General features: G+C 38.6%; 1 protein-coding gene across 1 annotated transcript; it reads left to right on the top strand.

The window, feature by feature from the left end:
• Positions 1-952: 952 nt before the first annotated feature.
• LOC137865679 (protein-glutamine gamma-glutamyltransferase 6-like) lies at positions 953-13071 on the top strand (the record flags this gene model as incomplete). The annotated part of the gene is made up of 12 exons (XM_068700941.1): positions 953-1208; positions 1959-2198; positions 2673-2791; positions 4106-4234; positions 5048-5225; positions 6035-6170; positions 6781-6884; positions 8708-8950; positions 9624-9968; positions 10965-11122; positions 11966-12099; positions 12918-13071. Coding segments are annotated over 12 exons (2196 nt in total), but the record flags the coding sequence as incomplete, so codon positions are not given.
• Positions 13072-18505: the final 5434 nt, after the last annotated feature.

Here is an 18505-nt window from a genome sequence, read left to right as displayed (position 1 = left end):
TTGACCCATGGACCATGCTTCTTTTGATGCGGGACAAGATATGATTGGCTTCCTGGGCTGTAAAATATGAATTTCTTTCCAAGTGACACAAGGTGGTGCTAAACTAAGTTCTGTATCTCAGTTCAATGAAATAGAAGCATTGATTTCAGCACCATTAGTCTGCAAAGGGTTAACACATTCTAGTCTCAGCAGGAAAATTTCAAGTGAAATTCCTCTGGAATATCATACTGGGGAGAGGGCACTTCTTGAACACATTATCTTCTTAGAAGGATCTACTTTTTTTTTTTTTTAATGTTTGTGTTTTTTATTATTATTCCTAGTATTCAGTGAATGAGAAAGGTGGAAAGCTTTTGTAATCTATGCTTCAGTATCCTATTTTCAATACAGTGGATAACAATATGATTGAGCAGCCCACAGCACTGCCTCAGAATATGCAGCTTCTAATCCTACCATCTGTTCTGGTGGCTATCTTTTTTCCAACAGAGCGTGAAATAACATCCAGCTGCAAGCAACAAGTCTATAAATTAACTGAGATACAATACACATGACAAAACAATGTGCAAGCTTGACAATGATAACACTAGCCTTCTATTCATCATCTATCCTACACTGTTTGCAAGATCACCCATGCACTTGCTTATGAGAGTTTTAATATTCCTTTTACATCCATACAGCATTGTAGGAACTAGAGATCCCCATGGAAAAGGAGTATATAGAATAGAACGTTGTCTTCAGATTCTGAAAATTCTTATTTCAATACAACAGTTGTTTGTTTCTTAAATGAAAGATGAATTATCTGGGTGTTTTTTTTTTTTTTCTGTCTCTAAAAGATGCCTGCAGAAGGGATATTTTAGCTGTTCTTCTAGCTTGTTTATTGTTGCTTTTTTTTTTTTTTTAATAACAGCATGGATTTATCTGTTTTCCTAAAAGGATATAACTCCAGCTATAACAAAATGATTATATTAGACAAGCTGACAAGTTGTATACGTTTAAAGGAACAGTGTTTTCAATTAACTTGCCTTGCATCTTTCTAGCCCTGAAAATAGCAAACATCAATTGGCAATCCAAGCTAAATAAAGCAGCACATCACACATCTGATTACAGCAGCACAGAAGTAATCTTGAGAAGAGGACAGGCCTTCACCATCAGCCTAAACTTCCGAACAACAGTACAGCCTTGGGACAACTTCACATTTATTGCAAGCACAGGTAATTCCAGCTCAAAACACTACAGCTTCCTGTGTGTTTATTAAGCCTTGTTCTTTCATTCAGGATTCACTATTATTTTAGGCCTAGGAGTCCCCATTTTAAACCTTAGTCTATATCTTAAAGCAACAGACAGTTAAGGTAATACTTACTGGAAAGGTATGGGCCATCCTCATTAAAAATAAAACAAAGCAAAACCCCTACCATATCTCTACTCCTAAAGAGATACCTGCAATACTGCAAGTTGTCTCTATCTTTTGAGCCCTAAACTTTCTACAGCTCTACCCCCCTCAAAGGCCTTCATTATATATTTGTCTTCTCACCTGATGCCCTATTGCACCTGTTCTATTCCTGGAAAAGCCCACATGACCCATTTGCTAAGACTCCCAACTGTATCTTCCAAAAAGCTGTCTCCAAAAATTTCTCCAGGCAGCTATTAACCTAGTGAAACACATATTATAGTGTGTGGTGCATCCTGCCTATGTAGCTTTCAACCATCAGGTTTTCAGGACAAGGCTTGCTTCTTCACTTGTCTCAAGTGACTGTGGGACTACTTGCCTTTATTAGGTCATGCATTTAACACAGAGGGCTGCATAGTGTGATTCTATGGATTGGAGTGCAGCTACTTTACATTGAATGAGCATGTGGTGGATAAACCATAATCCTTCAATGTAGTAATTGAGATCATCACTGACCCTGGCTTGTCACACACAGCTGTCATTCAGAATTGCTGTCTCCTGTTCCCTCTGGCAGGACCATCTCCAGCAGAGTCACAGCAGACCAAGGTCATATTTAACCTTTCTGATGAAGGTGCCAGTGGCTGGAGTGCAACTCAAGAGCACAGTGAGCATGGCTGCATGAACTTCACGATAGTCAGCCCTGCCAATGCTGTCATTGGACGATACAAACTCAAACTCCAGATTGATTCTGGGAACAAGTTCTCATCAGTGCTCCTGGGCCATTTTGTGTTACTCTTCAATCCCTGGTGTCCAAGTATGTTTTAATGTTTTATGTCCTTCAGGTAACTTATTGTATCAGTCAGGAAATCTGGGTGCCGCAATAAAGCATGTACCTGACAGTGACAGCTGCATTATGATGTTTTTCCTCAACATCGGAGATGTTGCTTTTGATCCTTCTTCAGTGCTCCAATGCAGCCTCTTGCTCACTGAGTGAGAAATTAGAGGAAGGTATTACTTCAAATATTTATTCTATAATTTTTTCCTCTGATACTGCATTCACTTGTGACTCACTGTCTACTAGTAAGACACACACTGTGATCAGGGAAGCTGCAAAGGGACAGGAGTATACTCTGTTCCCCTCAAAGGAACTTCATGCTAATTTTATGCACTCTGTAAATGATTACAGGGGTATAGCCTCACCTGTTCCCCAGAAGTCCCCTTGAAGTGAGATTTTCAGTTAGAGAAAAACAGCAATCCTTTCAGCTACCATTTCTCATTCTGCTTCTAGATGATGATGTCTATATGGCTAATGAAAAGGACCGACAGGAGTATGTTCTGAATGATAGTGGAATCATATTTCATGGAGTGGAAAAATATATTCAGCAAGAAGCTTGGAATTATGGACAGGTAAACAAAGAAAACAAGAAAATAAGACCAGTGGGTGGATGAGGGTCTTGAGGGGAGAGAGTCATTATATCATAGTCTAAGAGTTCATTATTCTCTTTCATTTTTTATTTTCTTGCTAGTACACTTATCAGTTATCGATACATTGCAGCAGCATTAGGATCATTTCCCCTGTCTGGCATACACTAATAAAAGAAATAAAAGAAAGAAAGCACAATTTTAATTTTAGTTTTTGGTCAGTTTTGTTCTCATTGGCTAGTTGGTTGCTTTTGTGTGTGTGTGTGTCTGTGTGGTGTTTTTGTTTTTGTTTTTTATTACACAAAGTGGTGAAATTCTACTTCTTTCTTGTCCCCTGTGAAGGGCAAAGGAAGCCATTCCAGTAGTAACTTCTAGTTATTGCAAGGCTGGTACATCTAAATATTTACATAGTTGGTCCAATAATGGGTCAGAATATACAGAAAGGATAGCCCAAATATACTCAATTGAAACAACTCAAGTTGGAATTCTAAAATATCGCCTTGGCCTTCTAAATGCATCTGCTATGAATATTGTCGTAACTACAGCCCATTTGTAGTCACACAGTTATCCCGCAATTTGTGAGGCCAGTCAAAACCATTAATGAATGCTTCATGACTTAAAACTGCACCAACAGTTGCACAGACAGTACTATTTACCCTCCTAATCAATGTGGCTGCTTTTATACTAATTAATGAATCAAGGCCAAATTTGCTTTCTGTCTCTGAGGTCAGGTGGCATCCTTGCCTGACCACATTCATATTGCATAACACTTCACCCTGTTTTTTTTCTGGGCTTAACACAGTGTCTCTGTGACTCTAATGCATAGTAATTTATTTTTTTTATTTTATTTTTATTTTTTTTAATATTGTTTATTATTATTATTTTTTCCCCCTCTGCTCAGATTATCTGATATAAGGTGAAGGCAGAGTGAGGTTTTTGTACCATGAAGGGGAGGGGACCTTCTGGGACATGACAGCATGCGGGAGGATGTGAAGCCTGCCGAGCCAGTCCTGAAGTGGTCTTGTCTGTGCCACCAGGCCGTACCTGGGCAATGTCTTCATGAATGCTGGTTGCTATGGTCCCAAATCATGCTTGTAAACATGCCTGTTATTAAATACTATGGAGAGTCATTACTCTAGTGCTTTTGGTTTCTTCTTGTCCCTATTTTCTTTAACAGTACAGAAAAATCTTATATTACCATCATCCCATTGTGCTTAGAGAAGGAAAAATGCTATGGAATTAATCCTTGGTTTTAATTATAAAATTAACCTTTAATACTATTGCTTGTTTTGATTTCAGTTCGAAGAGGATATCCTTGATATTTCTCTGGCTATATTGGATCGAAGCTTGAACCACCGCAAAGATCCATCCATTGATGTATCCAACAGAAACAATCCCATCTATGTGAGCAGGGTTATTAGTGCTATGGTAAAGTGATCAATTAGTTACAGCTGCACTAACAAAAAACACAATACTTAATGTTTTATAGAATGTGCTGTATTTTTTTTTTTCTGCAAAAATAGGTAGAAAAGAGGTAAAACAGAGTTTTATTCTCAAGAAAAAATGCCCCAAAAAGTTTAATTTACCTTCTTCCCAAAAGTTTGCTCATAACTGAAGGAATGAAGAATGTTTCCAAGACCTTTCAGGCTGTTAGATCTTTTCACTCATTTAGAAAGTATATGTCCACTCTGAAATCATATGCTCTGTTTTTCAAATACCAAAAGCAGCATGAAATATTTTGCGAAACTAGTATTGGTATGGCTGCATTTAATGTGTTAATTTAGTATTCTTCACTTCATGGGAGTTCGTTCAATGAGGCCTGGATGCATTTCCTTCAATAAATAGTTACATCTCTCCACAAAAACTCCCTATCTTCACACACCTACAAATGCATAACCAGGCAAATTAAAAATTTTTCATTCTATAAATAATACATGCCTTTTCACATTCCTTATCTGAGGCTGATCCTTTACAGACATGATCTTTTTCACCCTTTTAGGCAGCACTTGATTTTGGGAATTTCAATTTCAATATGAACTAAGTAACTCTACTTAGATGTACAAAATTACTGAAAGTAGGAATACCGAAGAAAAAAAATCATTAAAAAACAACTTACTCTTTTCTGTAGATGACACTATATGACAATTAGCAGGATATTAAAATTCTATGATTCTGTCCGTTTCCCTCTCTCCCTTTTACTGTAAATATTGTAATTCTCTCATGAGAGGGATTTTTTTTCAGGTTAACAGCAATGATGAAAAGGGAGTAGTGGAAGGGAAGTGGAATGGAAAGTACTGTTCAGGAACCAACCCCTTGCACTGGAGTGGAAGCGTGACCATTCTTCGAAAATGGTACAGAAGGAGATACAAACCCGTCCGGTATGGCCAATGCTGGGTCTTTGCAGGAGTAATGTGCACAGGTATACATTAAAGGGAGAATGCTATCAGAAAGAAAGCTTACTAGAATTTCTGTAGTTTTAACTTTGTGATGTTATTGTTGAAGCTGCTGCAGCTTTGATGGAGAGAGTGAAGAGCCTCTGCTACATATGCATGAAGGCTTTTTCTTCCATTTTTATACAGGCATAGATTGTCGTATGGCAGCCCAGTATTACCAGTCAGCACATAAGGTGGGAAGCTGTCTACCAGGCTGGGCTCTAGAAACGAATGAGGTTTCATATTTCATACCTAGAAATCAAAGAAAAACAGTGCTCTTTTAAGTGTGGCTCCTGGCAGTTCTCTACTGTTTTGTCTAGCCTAATGGACACAAAAATGATTTGCAATGCTTAGGGCTTGTAAAAGGAGCTGCAAGAGAGGAAAAGCATTTCATCCTAGCAGTTTCCACTCGGAGACAAGAGTCACTTCGAGGAAAACACAAAGGAAAAACAATGCAATTGAGAGATGTCTCAGAGAGGAAAAAGAAGCAGGTAGAAGAGAAAGAAATACAGGGAGAGAATGGGGGAGAGAACAAGATGAAGAATTAAAGATTAAAATAAATGTGTGAATTTAAATCTTAAAAAGAACACGGCAGCTAACAGTGTCAAGTGAGCGTGGAACTGTCTTCTAAACAATTGTGTACAATGACTATGTGACATCCTTGTACCGTATCTGAGGGTTTCTTTCCCCACTAAAAGCATATACAGGAGACTGCTTTACCAAGAAAAATGGAGGAATACTTTCTAAATGTCTGTAAAATAGGTTTACAGAACTTTTCTGGTATTCTATATTGCAGTTCTGAGATCCTTGGGAATACCTACCCGTGTTATTACAAACTTTAACTCTGCCCATGATAGGAATATAAACCTGAGTATTGATAAATACATTGACATTTCTGGAAAGACCCTGCACTTGACTGAAGACAGTGTGTGGTAAATATTATTTTTTTCTTAATATTTCTTCCATTATATTTTCTTCTAATTGCAAGATGTAGAATTACATTCATTACACTCCTGAAAACCTACCTCATACTCCCAAAGATATAAAACCCCATACCAAAATAATCAACAGAACAGAGCGTTCAGAAATGCAAAGTGTAGTTGGTTTCACCATTCTGAAGAATTACTAGTGGAGATATTTGGTGCTATTGTTATTCAACACACAATTTGAAAATATAACTTCTAATTTTGTCTCTACTGTATGACAACTTTAATTTTTCTAAAGGAAAGTTAAAGAAAGAGATTAACTGTTTGTTTGGACAAGAGTGACACAGATCTGAATAATTGACTCTGCAATAAATATATTTTTAACTTTTTTTTTTTAATGTAACATCCCAGTATTTCTAAGAGATCTCAACCCAGAAAACAGGAAAAAAGGGGAAATGAAGTACTCAAGAAAGGAGGCAGCAGTTGGTCTCTCTACAGAGGAGTTATCATTCACTCCATTAGGGTTATTTCTTGCATTGCACCACAAATGTACCAAGTCTTTCAACACAGAATTAATTGTATTAATCTGAGATTTCCTATTCTTCTTCCCTTACAGGAATTTCCACGTCTGGAATGAAAGCTGGTTTATTAGAAGAGATCTTGGCTCCTTTTATGATGGATGGCAGGTTTTGGATGCAACACCACAGGAAGTAAGCAAAGGTAACACTGCTGTAAATATAAAAAGATGTAGATATTGTTACTCCTAAACATTGCTACTAGAATTGCAGGATAACCTTTCTGTCAGCCTCCGGATTCCTGCCAGCATTCAAAATCTTACTTTTTCTGATCCTCTGCCAACACAAAAACAAGTGCTTAAGTTCATTCATCTCACCCTTGCTTGCCTTAGCTCCAAATATTACACAAATTCATAAAATGATGCAAAATAACTAAGGTTAGAAAGGATTTCTGGTGAACGATTACTCCAACACTCTGCTCTGTGCACAGTTAATCATAGCAGGTTTCTCAGGAACACGTCCAGTTGGGTTTTAAATGTTTCTAAGGATGAAGACTCCACAACCTCTCTGGCAAACCGCTCCAGTGTTTGACCACCCACATAATAAAACAGGTTTTTTCTTATGTTTAAATGGAATCTTCTGTGTTTCAATTTTCACCCTTGTGCTTTCACTGGGTATCACTAAGGAGAGTCTGATTCTGATATCTTTATACCTTCCCACCATATTTTTAAACACATCGACAAGATTCTGCCCAGTTTCTTCAGGCTGAACAGTCACTGTTCTCGTCCCTTAATCATTTGTGTGGCCCTTTGCAGGACTTCCTCCCTTATGTCCATGTATTTATTGTACTGGGGAACCCAGAACTAGACACAGCACTCTAGAATTGGTCTCACCGATAGATCACTAGAGGGGTAGGACTGCCTTCCTTGACCTGCAGGCAATGCACTTCCTCATATGGTCACAGATGTTGTTTGCCTTCCTTGCTGCAAGAGCACACTGCTGGCATTAGATATTTGCTGGCTTGCATTGGACAGATTTAGCAGCAAAACGAATTAAAAATCCATCTAGTAAGGTGCTAAGTAAAAATTTCAGAGCTTACAGGGTTTTAGAGTAACAGGGTTGAACCAAGGATTTTACAACAGAAAAGAAAATATGCCATATGACCCTAGCCTATATTTTATAGGACACACTGGAATGGATAGGAAGGTAATTCATATGGTGTTCCTGTGACATGCAACAACATAGAATATAAGTACAAAACTACATAATAAGGGCCACAAATTGTTCTCTGGTTCTGAAACCAAGTGATATAGAATGGCTTTTGTTCACAGCACTGAACTCTCCCTCCCATACCAACCAACCAACCAAAAATACAGCACAGCCTACTGGAAACACTAGCAAGGGGAAAAAAAAAAAATTACTAAGAATCTTGCTAGCAAGTAAACAGTGTGGATGACCACCTGGGCTCACACTCTGGCTTTGGTTTTATTTGCTAATACAGATATAAATTTACTGATCTTATCTGATGAGCCCCATCAAAAGATTAATTCATTTAGCCATTTAAAACCTTCCAAATGCCAGGTAAGCTGCCTCTTATTCCCCACTCCTCAGATTACCAAATTTAACTTCTTGTTTCTTCTGAATGCACATGCGGCATGATGACTCACATCTCATAAGTCTGACTGTACTTCAGACACAGCTCCCATCCTCTCCTCACCTTTCATTTGACAAGTTAGCGTACAGCCCTGCAAGCTTTGGAGGATTAGAAGAATTCACACAGCACACATCACAGAAAGTGTTAGCTACACCTTTTTAGCCTTACAGCCTCCTCTGTGCTGATACCTTTTGCTAGAAAATGTATGTGGAATTTCTGGACACATTGTACCATAATGTACAGACCCAGAAACAACGGACTTTATCCAAACATGTCTTTAGAGTGACTACCTTTTTCTGTCAGCATGAGGATTTGTGGACTGCACCTGATCTTTCACAATAAGTAGTCATTTAACTTCTCTCTCCTTAATACAGGCATATTTCAGTGTGGCCCTGCCTCCACCAAAGCCATTAAGGAAGGGGATGTGAACCTGGATTATGACAGTTCATTTGTGTTTGCAGCAGTGAATGCTGACTGTGTTACTTGGATTCACTATAGCAACAAAAGAAAAGAGAGAATTTACTCCAATACTAGGAAGATTGGAAAATTTATCAGCACCAAAGCAGTGGGCACCAACTCCCGGGTGGATGTCACTGATAATTACAAATATCCAGAAGGTAAATTCTTTGTTACAGGTGTCTTTGCCATCAATGGTCAGAAGTTAAAAGGATTTAGGCTTTTGTTGGATTGGACACTGACTTAATTTCTTTGCTTCTTTTGAAAAAGTGTGAATTTTCAATGGCTCAGGACTCATTGTCAGAAGATAGTGATTAAATATATATGTTATGGCCCTTGATGAAATACTGATTTATTTAATACACAGTCAAAGCTACTCATGCAAAACATTCTGTCCCAGCAGTCCTGATCAGGTGGTGAGAATATTTCTGTCATGACATGCAGTAACAGTCTTTCTGGAGAGTTATGTGGGCAGAGTTTCTGCAAAAGGAAGGATTTTTTCAGTGTTGCTTTCAGAGGAGATGGCAATTGACCCAGCTTATGCAGGAGAAGTGAGATCTCCCAGGAGTTTTCTACTGCTAACAGATTCTAACAGGCATCCATGAACAACCAGCTAAAGCTAACGGCCAAGTTTTACTTTCCAGCCTTTGTGGCCAGGTATATTCATTTGCTTTTTTGTCAAATTTAGCCTTTAGGTAAGGCTTCACTTTTTCCTCTCATATATTTTTGCCCTCCTCAGCTTTCCCAAACTGCATTTACTGAGAGCAATTTTGGCATGATTGCACTATGTCCAGTATGTATGAGATCTCTTAACCATGTTATCTTTTAAAGCAGGATCCTTGAAAGAAAGGCAGGTATACAAAAAAGCACTGAAGCTGCTCGGTGTGAGCAGCACTGGAAGAAGAACCAAAGTTACAAGACGTAGAAGACGATTTTCAGTAGCATGGAGACAAAATATGACAGTGCCCACAGGAAAACCTACTGTCTCAGGGAAGCTGAACCTGGATGCATCTCCTGTAATTGGCCAGGATATCCTCCTTACCTTGTCACTGAGGAACTTGATCACAGATTTCAAGACCATAAAGGTTAAACTGAGTGCTTCAGCTGTTCTCTACACAAGAAAACCAAAGACAGAGATTTTGCAATGGTCTAGGTCTATTCAACTTGGATCTGAAGAAGGTAATTTTAATTTTATTACAGCTCAAGACAAGATATAGCTCTAGTTTGTGGCCAGATCACAGACATCATGAATGGCTCAAGCAGTGCACGACCTACAAATGGTTGGAGGTTAAGGCTATTTGGGAAAAGAGAAAAATACATACTTGCCCTGTCTTAAGCATTTGCTTTTAGACACTGTCAAGAAGGATACTGACCTGGGTGACCCTTTGTCTGACTCTATTAGTTCTATTAGCCACTTTTAGTTCTACATTGTGACATTTTTTGCGAAGAGGAAACAACTAGGAGATACACCAGAGACTACTCAGCTACCAGCTCCCCATAGGCAAAGTACAGAGATAAAGTAATAGAAGAAATATATGTATTTCTTTTGCAGCAGTAGGACAGTAACTACAAATTGCACTGACAGCTACATTATCCACAGATGCAGGCCTTTTGCTCTGCTCTTATATGGACAATACTGAAAAATGAGTTGTAGTACAGATGAATGGGACTACCCTCCCAAACCAATCCAAGATATATAATTCTTTTCACTACTCCAGCAGTAGATGAGGATTTTTTCTCAGTGTACTGAGAACCATTGCCTTCCTCAGTGGCACACATATCAAATGCGCACCCTCTTTCAGGAAGGGGCTAAACAGCTGCATCTGAAAGGGCATTTAAACCAGGCCATCTTTTCAATTCTGCCTCCTTTGCAAGGACGGAACATGAAATTCCCAGCTTCAGATTCATGAGAAAACCACCAGCAGGGGTTGACACAAATATCCATCCTCAGATCTGTCCAACTACCGACCTGTACCTGATCATTTAGTGCTTGATGTGAATGTAAGTAGAAGTCACCTATGAGCGTCATTCCAGTCTACAAGCTTCCAACATCCACAAATGTACAGTCCCAGGGTGATACTGTTGTTTCTCCCTAAAATGTAGGTATATTAAAGATACTTGGTACTTAGACACAGAAAGTAAAAGGGGAAATTTCTGCTTCTATTTGCATTCCAGTGAAAGAAATTCCATTCAAGATCTCCTACTCCCAGTATAAAAATGCTCTGATGGATGACAGGAAGATCCTAGTGACCGCTCTCTGTGAAGTCAGACAGGGAAACTCACTTCTAATGGAGAAGGATATTCTACTTCAGGATCCTTTTCTCACCATCAAGGTAAAATCTAGTCTCCTCTGTGTTTCTAGAGAGACATGTTGAGAAGAAGCAACCAGAATCCTTCACACCATCTACTCCTCATGAGAAGGGATATGCAAAATGAAATCATATGTTAGGGTGATTTGATCTTGTTGCTCCAGGACAGACACTTGAATTAAATTACTTCAATTTAGTGACCAAGGTTCAAAAAGGTTTTGTATTTCTATTGATTTAAACCTCTGTATATAAACATACACTCAATGACAGACAAATGCAATTTGGGTGCTGGACTTCTCCATTATGTTAATTAACACTATTATTACCTATGAAGATAACCAGATATGCCAATTCTATGTTATCTCAGTCAGAATAAGGTAATGAATACATTTATTTGCTATTTCACATTCTAATTCTATTGTCTGAGATGCCACAACCCACCTCCGTCACACCTCTCATGTTTTCTAATCCTAAACCTAAACCATTTAGCCTAACTAAACCTAATTTCACCTAAGCTGCCTATAGTAGTTAGCCATATTTGCCAAGTTAATACTTGTATTCTTATTCTGTTATCACTCTTCATAAGTATTATACACTACATAATACGTAACACCATACTCTGGCCTAGTTAAAAAGGACTGAACGGTAGATTCTACAGTAGGTTGTTGTTCCTCAGCCATGCTGGAAGGCTGAGTCAAGCTCTGCACTGGTGCCTGAAAATACATGGATACATGGATTAATCCCTGACTCCTCCCTATCTAGGAGATCCTAAGAAGATACGCAGTTTGCAATACAAATGAAAAGAGAAAACCATGACAAAGAAGTGTGACTAATGCTGTGACTGAGCAGAATGTTTTCTCTCTGTAGGTCATTGGTCCAACAGTGGTACACAAGGCTGCTAATGTGCAGGTCACATTTACCAACCCACTGTCTGAAACGGTGACAGACTGTGTGCTGAGAGCAGAAGGTAGTGGCTTGCTCAAAGAACAGCTCCAAATCAAGTATGTAAATCATGTCTGGCTAATAACTCATTCACTTTGGTGAGAAATCTAGAATACAAGTTGTGTTTTTAAAAAGCTTCTGTCAACCCATGACTTTTGTTTGCAGTAAGCTTGGACAAAATATCATCATGCTAGCACTCTCCGTATCTAGTTGGAATATTTTGTACCTCTTCTACCAAACTTTGATTTACAGAATGGTCCAGGAGTGGAGAGATGGCCTGCTTCTAATTCGTGTATAAGTTGGACTACTGTAGTTAGTGACTGGATTACATAAAGGGCAAAAATTTCAAAACAACTTTTTGTAGTCTGAAAAATGAAAAAAAAAAACAAAAAAAAAACTTTGAAGGATGAGAGGAAAAGTGATGGTATCATTTTTTCATCAAATACTAAATTACTAAACAGCCAGGACATATACCATAATGAAATATTTGAATGCATCCACTGATATCATACTGATAAGAAATTGTTCTCCCATCTCGTTTATGGTTATTATTTTGGAAACATTTTTAAAATCTCCAAAATATGTACGTTGACGGAGTTAGCACCAAGAAACTGAGAGGAAAAAGAAAAAGACAGATAGGAGAAGGTGGATAATGATGTTAATTACTGAGATTTCACTTACACTGCACATGAAATTCAAGTCTAGTATTGAGGGGGCTGTAAACATGGTAGGCTATGTCCATCTGTGGAGCATAAAACCACACCAGTAAAGTACACTGACATTTCCTTTTCATGCTGTCTTACATTTGGGAACTGTGAAGAATACATGACAAGCATTTCTCTGCTGCTTGAACTTACAAACACATTCTCTCTTTCAGTGTGGCACAAATGGCCCCCATGGAGTCCTCAACAATTGAGTTTGAGATCATTCCCTACAAGAGTGGCACAAGACAGCTTCAGGTGGACTTGGTTTCCAACCATTTTTCAGACATTAAGGGATTTGTGATGCTTGATGTGACTCTCGTCCAGTGATACAACCTATACATCTGTTCATTTTGTCTTAGCTACTGGTGCAGTGTTCAAGTGTTATTATGACTAGAAACATAGAAATGCAGATTACTTGGCCAATGAGATGTAATCTGAAAAGAAATAAATTTAAAAAGCTACAATACAGTATTCTTTCCAAATTTTGCAAAGAAAACAAGTTTCAGACAAAGCCAAAACTGATACCTATGCTGCTTTGTTGATAGAAACGGTGTAAATATTGTCTATCTGTACGTTTCTGACTTAAGCATAGATAAAAGCTTTCAGGACTTATATGTAACTCTGGCTGCTGTGTTTCATTGCATTTTCAATGGAAGTGACAGCAAGAAAAAGGTGCCAATTTAGAAGATTTATTGCAGGAAAAACTGGCAGAGCTATCATCCTGGCCCAAAATGAAGGACATCAAACTTTCTCTTCATAAAGGAACTGCAGCAATTGTCTTGGATTATTTACAAAGGCTTTGCTAGGTCTAAACATGAGTAATTTCCTGAAAAGAAAAAATAAATGTCTGTAGAGATACCACTTCAGATGCTCTCTGGCTTTGTAGTCTCTTCTAGTTCAAATCTATTCTAGGAGTAATAGGCTGTAGTAGTGATCAGAAGCTATAATCAGCACAGGAAATCAGTCAATGGATTGGTCCTAATTTTTTTTTGGAATTATGCACTTCCATTAAAGTGCAGGGGGGATCTGGGGGAAATTATGGGTGTTTTTACTTTGCTCCAGTTCAAAAACTTCTCACTGTACTATCTGAAGAATTGGACGAACTTGTCAGAGACCATTTGAGAAAAAGCAGCCTGTGACGTGTATTTTTGTTTTGTACTGGCACTACCTTCAAGATTGTTAACCGCCTAGACCTGCTGCACTATGCTTTACCCAAACCTCTGTCTGTATCTTACAAAACCATTGTATCCACCCTGCTGACTTATGACCTGTTCCCTTTCACACTTGTATCAACAGGCAGACGGCAAAAAAATAAAATATAAAACAAGACTGATTTTTCTGTCTGCAAAGGGAGATAATGTGTAATACTTCTTCCTTAGCACTTCTGGAAGATGATGGGTAAAAGAGGCTCAGGACAATATAATCAGAAGGATATATGAAAATTCACAATAGTCACACATCTTCCTTCCACAAAGCTTCTTAAAGTAGGTCATCATCCTCTGTTAGAAAGGCATTGTGCCACACATACCAAAATCCCAGCAGTGTGTCAATATATTCCTTGCAGAGTTAACAAACCAGAATAGCAAAGATGTGAATTTTCCTAAGAGATAATTTGCCCCTTTCCTCCTGACAACACCTAGCTCTGTCCAAGAATGCAATCTCAACTTCCTCAGAAATGTTTCACAGACACAAACTAACTCTGACAGATTAAACTGAGGTCTCATTAAAATTTGTTTGATTTGAAGCCAACAAAATCTTCAAAACATGTCAACTTCTGTTTTATTACATCAATTACAATACTTTGCCACCCACACGTATACTTACAAAGGTTCCTGAAGCGTGTTGAAACCAGTCAGCTTAGAGAGACTGACACACAAACACATGCACAGAGGAGTTTGAATTTCTCCAGGCACAGAAGAGGGAATAGGTAGCTTTTGCACCTATCAATTAAGTCTTGCAGGATCTTGGAAAGTCAGGGTATACAATTCTCCATTCATTTCAGAAAGGGCCTGGAGGTAGTGATTACATTCACAAAATCTCATTCAATCTTGCAATAATACAGATTGCCATAACATTCAATACACAGCTAAAATTATAAGTTATTCAAAGTCCTTCAGTATTTCTTCTTAAATACAAGCCAGGAAATTATCTGAGACCGCGCTTGTCACAGGAGCTTGATATGGCCTCATCCTAATTAACTGTTTGTAAAGGAAGCCTGCTGCTCAAAGGAAAATCAGCACTAAAGCTTGTGCAAAGTTCCAAACTTTGCAATGCTTGGGGTTACTGGGATTTCAGGTATCAGCATTAACTGCCCACAGCAACTGCACCCAGTTCAGTTTCAATTTTAAAATGCAGATTTATCTGTCCTGTGATGTACAACACACATTCTTCCTGTGTTAGACATAAGACAACCATTCAAATAAACTAATAATTATTACAGAGAAAAATGTTTAAGTGCCCATGGGAGGATTTAAAGACCTTTTGCCAAACCTACAATCTTTACACAGCCCGTAGTCAGAAGTCAATAGGAGCTAGTGGAGTAAAATATGGCTAATTATCGGTATTTTTCCTTATAAATATGCTCTTTTAATCTGAACATACAAAAGAGGCTGACCCAGCCCTCATTCCAACATGATGACTCAAAAAAAAAAAAAAAGTAAACACTTGCTGAAATCACACATTCGTATTTTGAATTGGTTTTGAATGTTCTCCAGGACAGTAAATGTTTCTCCTCACAATTGTTCCCTTGCTAAGTTTCCCGGGCCTTGATTCAAGCGTCAGTTAAATGACTACCCTTTCACAGATTATTTGTTTTTTAAACCTGAAAGAGCCAAAGTTGGTAGTTTCAAATCACTTGACTGCTTTGGCTCTCACCAAAGCTGCATTGCTAGAAAGGCTGAGAGCTGGGATGTTCAGCCTGGAGAAGAGAAGGCTCAGGGATACCTCATTTCAAACTTTAAGTACTGAAAGGGGGCTTATAAAAAAGATGAAGGACTCTACTCAGGTAGATCATGACAGGACAAGGGGGAACAGTCTTAAACTAAAATAGGATAGATTTAGACTAGACAGGAGGAAACTCTTCACTGTAAGGTTAGTGAGGCACTGGAACAGGTTGTCAAGAGAATTTGTGGATGTCCCATCCCTGGAGGTGTTCAAGGCCAGACTGGATGGGGCCTTGGCCAACCTGATCTAGTGGGTGGCGTCACTATCTGTGGCAGAGGGGTTGAAGTTAAATGATCTTTAAGGCCCTTCCAACCCAAGCCACTCCATGATTCTATGCTTTAGCATATGGTATCTATCACACTTGTGTTCTGAATGTGGAGGATGCTGTTCATATAAATGACAAAATAAAAGGAACAACATAAGCATTTCTTGTTGCTCTAAGGCAAAGACTAAAATTCACATCTAATTAATTGATGTGCCACATCATAGGTACAAATGTAGACACAATGAAAGGTAAACTTAGCTGTACGTACTTTTCAATCACTACATTCAGAAAGAGACCTAGTCATTAAAGATGCTAATGTAACATTTTAAAGTTCCATTTCTAAAGGTAATAAAAATTATAAAGAATTTTATGGACTCTTGTTTGGACCTTCAAAACACGAAGAATCCCTAAGCACAATAAAGAAAATAACACTGAATATTTCCAAAGGATTTTATAGATCAGTTTTCCTTTAGATTTCTGTGAGCATTTCAGGGATATAGTGGACCCAGAACTGTCACAACGCTTGCCTGGACCTGAATGAAGTCCTTCAGAACAAGCAATGCAAGAAGTGAGTGAAAAAAGACTAGAAAATCTGCACATGACATAAAGCCATTTAAATAAATCAGGACCAAAAAAATGTGAGGAGCTTCAGAGGGTTCCAAACAAGGCAAAACAGATGAGAATATAACAATCAGTGAGATTCAGGTTAGTAAATGCACAGCTGGAAAGTGATTTTCAGTCACCATCATGCAGTATGTTATAGCAACCTTATCACGTGCAGAAACAAAACAGCATAAAACAGGCAGCTCAACTGAGATTATAGCATCTGGTGTTTTTCTGATTCCCACTAATGACATGTTAGATTGCAAAGTAGAGAGGAGGAAACTTCTACAAAGAATTTTTATCATTAACAAGAAATCTCAGGGTGAAATTAAATCTTGTTTATCATGACATACTTAATCTTGAAAATCACCTACTACAAGACAATGCTTTGCTTGCTGGGGCGGGGCTCATGTACATTCTTCTGAGGCATCTGGTGTTGCGTACTGTCAGAGACAAGATTAGACTGGATGAACCTCCATTCTGATCCAGTCTGGCAAGTTGTACAAGCTTATGCTTTTGTTGCATTTTAGAAACAAGTATAGGTTTGGACTTCTCCAGATCTTAGGTATCCAATTTCAGATTGCAAATTCTCACTAGATGGAATGCCAGTACGAGCACTTGAGCACTGCCTGTGGAAGTCTCTCTCGTGTGTTATGCCTTTCAACAGATTTCCTTTTTAGACCCTTTTTGATGTTATGAGAGACACAAAGGGACTGTAAACTGAGAACAGAGAAGTACTTACTACGTGTTCATCAATGCATCCTACTTAGTAAATACTACTTGTAGTTGCAGTTTTGACAAAGAAATGTTACTATCTGTACACACAGCCACTACAGTGCAGTGGTGATAGGGTAAATACCAGCTTGTATCTAAACCACTCTCTTGGATTAGAGATTATTTCTGCAAAGGTGCATTTAAAAACACTGATTGTGCAAAGAAAGTCAGAGGTTTGAGCATGATCAATGGCTTACAACATATGTACACTTAAAGACCATGAATCGGTAATTACATAGTGTTCAGCTCTTTATAAAAAGAAGTTCAAAATACATATTGAAGTCATATATAATTGATATAGAAAAACTGTGCAAACAATCAACCACCACCACCACCAAAACCCAGGTTTTTCTGGAACATCTCCACATTGTGCTTAAATTTAGGCTTTCTTGATTTCTGCAAATGAGGTGATCTCGATGCTTACTAATAAACACTGAAGTAGTTAACAATATGCCCTTGTTGCTAAGGCGGCTACTGGTATTCCCTGGGCTACATTAGGCAGAGCACTGCCAGCAGACTGGGAGATCCTTCGCCTCTACTCAACGCTGTCAAGGCCACACCTGGAGTGCTGTGTCCAGTTCTGGAACCCCAGTACCAGAGAGACACGGACATGAGAGAGACATGGACAATGGAGAGAGTTCAACAAAGGGCCACAAAGATGATGAAGGCACTGGAGCATCTCACATACGAGGAAAGGCTGAGAGAGTTAGGTCTGCTCAGCCTAGTGAAGAGAAGGCTCAAGGAGATCTTAACATTTGTAGGAGTGAGCACATAAAGAAGATAGAGCCAGGCTCTTTTCAGCGGTGCCCAGTGACAGGACAAGAGGCAACGGAGAGAAAACTGAAAGACAGGAGGTGCCATCTAAACATCAGGAAAGACTTTTACTGTGAGGGTGGCTGAGCAACGGAACACGTTGCCCAGAGAGGTTGTGGATTCTCCCACTTTGGAGGTGCTCAAAATCCATCTGAACATGATCCTGGGCAACCTGCTCTAGGTGGCCCTGCTTCACATTGGAGGGGTGGACAGGATGACCTTCAGAGATCCCTTCTCTAACTTCAACCAGTCAGAAATCCCATGAAAATGAATCTACATGTATATGTTTATAGCATAGCCTTAATTTACTAAGAGAATTTGTCTTTAGCTTACCTGAAGCATAACGTTTAACAAGTAAATAAT

The sequence above is a fragment of the Anas acuta genome, chromosome 16 (genome assembly GCF_963932015.1).
Source record: "Anas acuta chromosome 16, bAnaAcu1.1, whole genome shotgun sequence".
In the NCBI taxonomy this organism is placed as follows: Eukaryota; Metazoa; Chordata; class Aves; order Anseriformes; family Anatidae; genus Anas; species Anas acuta.
The sequence above is the reverse complement of the archived record's forward strand: the minus strand, read 5'-3'. Positions and strand labels throughout refer to the sequence as shown.